The 7,450-nt window shown below is 35.6% G+C and overlaps 1 protein-coding gene across 5 annotated transcripts in view; it reads right to left on the bottom strand.

Moving 5' to 3' along the window:
- Nucleotides 1-208: 208 nt before the first annotated feature.
- The window catches only part of Mkln1 (muskelin 1), a 206,899-nt gene continuing 199,657 nt past the window's right edge, over nt 209-7,450 (bottom strand). For all 5 annotated transcript variants that reach the window (XM_090333313.1, XM_090333314.1, XM_090333310.1 and 2 more), the window contains 2 exons: nt 7,213-7,267; nt 209-554 (listed from right to left, as the gene is read on the bottom strand). In XM_090333313.1, coding sequence (XP_090189439.1) covers nt 433-554; nt 7,213-7,267 — 177 coding nt within the window. In that variant the 3' untranslated portion in view covers nt 209-432. The remainder of the gene's footprint in view (nt 555-7,212; nt 7,268-7,450) is intronic.

Raw genomic sequence — 7,450 nt, 5'->3', positions numbered from 1 at the left:
GTGATGTGAGGTAAAGTGAAAAGGGGAGAAGATAAAGGTAATAAAGGTCAAACAACCTAACAGCAAAATTCAAAATTCTCATAGCACTGAGTCTGTTAATAGTGCTATTCCCCAATTTAAAAAATTAAAAAATTAGAAAAGGGTAAACTGCCTAATTCTTTCTTTTTATACTTGTTAATTCTTAAAAATTAAAGAAAAATATATGTAATTAAATGGAAAGTATACCAACTTCACTTTATTAGCCTAATTTAGGAGTAAGAGGAGAACAGGGCTGAGGTCAGGTATGAAGAAAGAGGATTGAGACTTGTGATGGTAAGGATCCCTTCAAAACTCTGATGCAGTCCTCAATCACTGCAACTTGACATCCATGGACAGAGTTGCAATCCACAACGCTGAAAGACTCCTATTCTCCCTTTCTGTTCCCAGCGATGGTCACAGTGTGATGAGGTCTACCAGGTTACCTTTAGGAGGAGTCATGCTATCAGGAAAGAAGTTTACTAAGGTGTCAAAGAGCTGAGTTCTTTGAGCATAGGTGTGATCCACATCTGAAAAGCCTGGTAAAGAAGAGAGAAACAAACTCATCTACTGTGTTCAAAGTACAATGTAGAACAGAAAAGTTAATTGTGAACAACAACAATGTATAACAACAATGTATAATACAGAATAAAATCCAATCAGGCTTCAAAACCAGCCAGACTCCATTAATGTGATCTTATGTCTCTTACCTGGTAGTGATACAGACTGAATGAAGTGATATCAGCCTCTTTTGCTGTTAGCAAATGTTTCCTCAACTATGAATCTGATAATCCTGTTTGCTTCATAGGACTATTGTGAAGATTAAATGCAATTTATGTAAAAAAGAAGAAAAACTAACATTTGGGGAACATTAATTTTTCATCTCTTCCTTCAGGAAATTTATCTTATTTTTTTTTGATAATGAAAATAGAATCAAAATGAAAAGAATCAAAGTAGCCTAAAATCAATAAGATGTTGAGAGCTGGAAATACTACCAAGAAAACTGGGTAAAGATGTAGATGCTGAGAGAAGGAAAGAAATACGTATACAATATAAAGAATACAGTCATGGTACTTCTAAGCACATATTAGAATGGAGAAACACACTACTTTGTGGGCTTTCTCAAGGCATAATGCTCTATCCTTGAGCCACAGCACCACATCCGGCTTTTTCTATGTATATGATACCAAGGAATCAAACCCGGGGCTTTGTGCATACTAGGCAAACACTTACCACTAGGCCAAACTCCCAATCCAGAAGCTTCCAGTTTTTAACAGGGTTATTAAGGTAGTTAAATGACAAAAAATAAATGACTTCCTTGCTCATAGGAAGTACCATCAGAAACAAAACTGGAGCCATAAAAAGTTTAATATGTAGTGATGGTTTAGAGAAGACTTTCAAATCAGAATGGTTCACCCCACCTGGGAATGTTTCAATCTCACAATCTGCTTCAATCTTGTAAAGAATAGGAATGGAATATTGTCAAGGATACAGTTTCCTGGAAGGAAATAATGCCTCAAGAATGTACATTCCTTTTTATTTTTAAAACTATATTATTATTGTTGTTTTAGAAGGGAAAACGTTTCCTTCTTGGGGCTGAGCTTAAGATTTAACAGGCCTACTATCATATCATAGAAATGAATAAAAGGAAATTTCCCAAAATACTAACAAAGTTTATCGCTGGTGAGATATTTCTTTCTATATTACACTTTTCTGAAATTTCCAAGTGGGCTTTCTTTCTTAAAACTTTTATGGGTTTGAAATTTTCAATAGTGCAATAAGCACTTATATATATTCTTCATTCCTTCACTAAGAATCTGTTAACATTTCATTAAATGTGTTCTTAGTGTGTGCATGTACTATATATGTCACTAATATCTATTTTGTGAAATGACCTGATGATAAATTTTACACATCCTCATCCTTGAATTCCTAAGCTTAGTTAAGAAAAGAATGCCCACTTATATAACACACACAGCTGACACCACACTCATAGGGTCTGAATCCTGGCACTGCTGATCACTAGTACTCTTTATAAAGTTACTTTAGCTTTTAGGTGATCCAGTTTCCATACATAAAAAGAGATCAAACAGCAGCTACTTCATTGCATATGGTTAGTGTGGTTGGTATTTGATGGGATATAGCATGCAAATGCTAAGAATAGAGCCTGACCTCATCATGGTAAGTAATCCATGAATATTAACTAGTTATCATTAGGTCATCACTACTAGAACTAGAGATTATGACTGCTATAAAACAGGTGATCTACTTTAACTTGGTAGCTTACACAGACCAGCTGGCCTTGAGACAGTGACAAACTGCACTTTCCTCTAGGCATAGGAGTTAAAGACAAAATCTATATTTTCTATTTCTAATACAAAACTGTTATTTCTATAAAAAGCCCCTATAAACTTAAAAGTTGGCTAAAAAGGCTATAGAAAGTGTCTCATTGAAATCTAGCTTTGATGAGTGTAAAAAAATTATAAAGCTTAAAGAAGTATAGCAGACAGGCACTGTGGCTCACGCCTATAATCCTAGCTACTTGGGAGGCTGCGATCTGAGACCTGCAGTTTGAAGCCAGCCCAAGAAGGAAAAGTCCTTGAGACACTGATCTAATTAATCACCTAAAACCTGGAAGTGAAACAGTGCCTCAAAGTGGTAGAGGGAGGGGAAAAAAGGTGCAGCAAATGGCATGAGATTCTTAACTCACAATTCTAACTCATAAATATCAATAGTACTTAGTGTTTCAAGCACTTACATGAAATTCATTAATTCATTACCTGCACATCCTATCTGCAATGCAAGCTCTCTTCTGAAGGGAAGTATGATGACTGAAAAACTCAATATGCTTTATTTACCTATTTTCCCTACTTGCCATATACCTTGCTGAAAATAAGCTTAATTGCTCCAGTACATTTTCCTGAAGACATAATTCTGGAAATGGGCAAAACAGTGCCATTCAATTTCAAAGACACCCACAGTAATCTGAAATTCTTTTTTTTTTTTTTAAGGCAGAAACACATTTTTATATTTTTTATTTTTGCTGTAATTCTATTGCTTTCTGCCACATGCATAATTCAAACACAGCAGTGTTTAATGAGCAGAAGTGAAGAGTAATCTGGAATTCTAAAATAAGGATTCTTGGAAGCTGACTCTGAAGTCAGTCATTTGCAAAAACTAAGATAATATTAGATGATTCTAAATCACTTTCTAATTCTCTTGAATTTACAGCTATTATTAAGATTCTTATTCTCATTAAGAAGTTAACATAAACTGGATTAATTTTAAAGAATCAAAAAGTTGTGCTGACATTATTATTATTTATAGTTTAGAAAGTGCAATATTCATCTATACCCTGAAAGGACTAGTCAATAACCTGTTTTTTTTAATTAAAGAATTTATTAACGTTGATTTTTACATCATATTTTAAATGACAAGTTTAACAAACAAGTGTTCAAGAAGGGAATCTCTATTTACAATCAATAACTTGTTTTTTAAAAGCTCTAATTATAAAGAGTAAAGTAACTGGACAGTAAGAGCAAGAACTAAGATAAATAAACCTGAAATCTAAAGACATACTCATGTATAAATAATTTATAAAAATTCTCAGTATTAAAATTAATATGCAAGATAATTGGCTTATCAAAATATACCTTCATTACAAAGATGGCCCTTTTAAAGCAGACAAAAAAATAGTACCTTGAATGTAGCATTTACTGTCTTACTGCCTTATGTGGTTTCCCTCCCTAATTATTTCATTTAATTCTCAGTACTCTTATACCTCAGTTTTGTTTTTTTTTTCCCAGTCCTGGGCCTTGAACTCAGGGCCTGAGCATATCCTTGGGCTTTCTCAAGGCTAGAGCTCTACCACTTGAGCCTCAGCACCACTTTTGGCTGTTTTCTGTGTATGTGGTACGGAGGAATCGAACCCAGGTCTTCGTGCATGGTAGACAAGCACTCTACCACTAGGCCAAACTCCCAGCCCACTTCTGGTCCTTTTTGTTTTAGGTTATTTGTTACACAGGACATGTGCTTTCGCCTGCTTGACCTCTAGCTGAGATCCTCTCAATCTCCACATCTCATGTAGCTGGGACTACAGGCACCAAGTGTGGCTTCACAGTCATTTTTAAAATTAGCCAGTGACAGAACTGCTATTTGATCTGCAATTCTGACTTGTGACCAATATGCTATAATCTAACTCCTAACTACAAAACTATATTGTTTTTAAGACAAAGTAGGAAGTAAAGCCTCTTTGGAATTTTCTTTTTGTATTTGTATTTCATGTGTTTGTATTGTTTTTGATCTAAAAGTTTGTTTAGAATCCAAATAAAAAAAACTGTTCCTGACAAAATGTTAGTTGACAGAGAATAAGGCAGATACAAAAGAGGTTGAGCTAAAATAGAAATATTTGTGGACATCATCCTAACATATTTAAATTATTGCCAAGAAATCTTTGTTGTAAAGACTGTTAGGAGGTGTGGGGGTGGGAGGGATGAGAGGAATGACATAGATCAAGATGCACTGTAGGTGCCGGGAGTTTGCCTAGCATGCACGAAGACCCAGGTTTAATTCCTTGGTATCACATACACAGAAAAAAGCCGGAAGTGATGCTGAGGCTCAAGTGGTAGAGCTCTAGCCTTGAGAAAGCCCAAGGACAGTGCACAGGTCCTGAGCTCAAGCCCAGGACTGGCAAAAAAAAAAATGCATTGTATTCATAAACTGATTTGTTGAATGCTAACTCCTTTGCTCCTTTGTATCACTACTTAATGATAATAAAAATATGAGAAATGAATGAGAAATAAAAGTAAACAAACAGACCAACCAACGAATAACCAAAAATCACTAAAGGTTACCTCAGAGATAATTTGGCTCACTAATCAATAAAAATCCTGGTCAGGATACAGTGGCTCACGCCTGTAATCCTAGCTACTCAGGAGACTGAGATATGAGGATCGAGGTTCAAAGCCTGCCAGGGCACTAAAATCCATGAGACTCTTATCTCCAATTAATGACTAGAAAACCAGAAGTGGCAATGAGGCTCAAGGGGTAGGGCGCCTTGAGCTAAAGAGCTCAGGGGCAACGCCCAGGCCCAATAGGTAGGGTGGCAGCCTTGAGGTGAAGAGCTCAGGGACAGTGCCCAGGCCCAGAGTTCAAGCCTCATGATCAACAAAAATTAAGATAAAATGAAATAAATAGATAAAAATAAATCATAGTTCTGTGCTCTGATATTCATACATAAGGTACACACACAAGTATCAGGATTCCAACTTGGACACTGTTTGAAATGATACATTCAGAAAAGCCTGAGATTCCTGAAATAATACTCTCCATTACCACAGAGTCTCAATTTCTTGTAACTGAATGTTTGTGTGTGTGCAAATATGTGCACTCGTGTATGTGTGTGTTTATTTATTTAAGGCCCTCAAGTACATGATGTAGTGGTAAACCATTATCTAAATTCTTGGAATATACTGAAGTCATATTTTGTTAACAGCCTGCTATGTTTACCTGTGGAATCAGAATTTAGGAATGGAAAGCTAGGTGTTGGTATAATTCTAGCTACTCAGGCAGAAAAGTCTTTTGAGACATCATGTCAAAAATAATCAGCAAAAAGTTGGGTTGGAAGCTGAATTCAAGTGAGCAAGTGCTAAACCCCTAATTATGTTCAAATCCCAAGAAAACAAAAAAGCAGCTTATTACACAAGACTGAAATTGCCTTGATTAGTAAAGAATCCTCAATGATTTGCTATGAAAAAAAAGAGATGGCAAGACTTCTTCAAGAAATACCATTCCTCCCCCCCCCCAAAGGAATGAAAAGCACCAGCATTACATAAATTCTATATTTTTCTTTTCTTTTTTTTTTTTGCCAGTCCTGGGCTTGAGCTCAGGGCCTGAGCACTGTCCTTGGACTTTCTCAAGGCTAGAGCTCTACCACTTGAGCCTCAGAACCACTTCTGGCTTTTTTCTATGTATGTGGTACCGAGGAATTGAACCTGGGTCTTCATGCATGCTAGGCAAGCACTTTAACCACTAGGCCAAACTCCCGGCCTATACTTTTATTTTCTAAGAAAGTTAACTTAATTTAACAGAGAAAATGACAATGAAGAAATTTAACTGTAACTTCTAAATATTACTTTATAAATATAGTTACTTTGATTCACTGTGTAACTATATCTTGTAATGACAATTAAGAGAACTGAAAACTCTCCTATTCAAAAGATTACTACTAGGTGGGTGAAAAACTGAAACTATAACAATGAGTCTCTGAGCCCTACAACTTATATGAACTAATTTTACTATAGCCTAGCTGAACTACTTCAATTGTTCATTTATATAATTTGGTCCCCAAATACCACACACATTTTTCAAATAAGTCATTAATAATAATACAGTACTTCTTAATGAAGACTGATGCCAATATCAAAGTTTCCAAGATAATTTAAGCAATTAACATGCCAAAAAATGCTCATTTTAAAGAAATGGTCATGTTCACGGCTTCTAATATATTCACTGTCTGCTCCATTCAATGTTCTTTTGAAATTATACAATTCCACAAAAATCAAACCATTCATCCAACAATATCACAAAACTGAAGTCCAAAGTAATGCTGAAGAAAAACTGTATTTTTTTTCCAGTTTCAAGAAATAATTTTTAAAGGCCATCGTCTTCCTAGTCCTGCCTAACAAAAGACTCTTAACAGAGATCTCAACAAAGCAAATTGTGCCGATATTCAGTGAGTGACCCCATGTTGATCATCTATAGGACTGGCAAAAGGAAGAGAATAAAGGATGCAGGAGTAGAGCACAAACCAGGGAAAAACTGTATTTTGACCATGATGCTAGTACCATCTATGTGGATCATAATTCCTATAACTGGTATAATAGAATTGCAAACTGATCCATTAACTGGTAAATGATGCTTAGAAAGCAAACTTTTAGTAGGTTATTAGAAATTTTACTTGTTATTGTGAAAACTTGCTCCATTTATTTGGATGTATGTTTCACTTATTGCTTTTTCTTTCCTTGCCTCCCCTCCCTCCTTTCTTCTTTGACAGGGCTAGGGGTTTGTAGTTTGAGCATACTAGCAAGCACTCTGCCCATTCAAGCCACACCTCTAGCCATAATGTTTACTTCAAAATAAGCCAAAGTCTAACATTCAAAGGGTTAGGACAACTGACTGGAAAACAGATATACTTACCGAGTGCTGTAAAATCTGAACTAGATTTGAATAAAGCTGAAGCTAGGAGCTGAAACTGAAAAAGAAAAACAGAGTCAAATTATCTGGCTAGCACATTTACAAAACATGACTCTGAGAATTTTGAGCATTATTTAGACCTATGCACCTGTTTGCCCAGGTCTATTCACCAAATAATGGCAAGAATGACATCACATTTAAAAAATATGGTGACTTTTTTTTTTTTTTTTGCCAGTCCTGG

This window comes from Megascapheus bottae, chromosome 5, assembly GCF_031878675.1.
Source record: "Megascapheus bottae isolate mThoBot1 chromosome 5, mThoBot2.hap1, whole genome shotgun sequence".
Taxonomy (NCBI): domain Eukaryota; kingdom Metazoa; phylum Chordata; class Mammalia; order Rodentia; family Geomyidae; genus Megascapheus; species Megascapheus bottae.
Note: the sequence above shows the minus strand (reverse complement) of the source record. Positions and strands in the feature narration are given on the sequence as shown.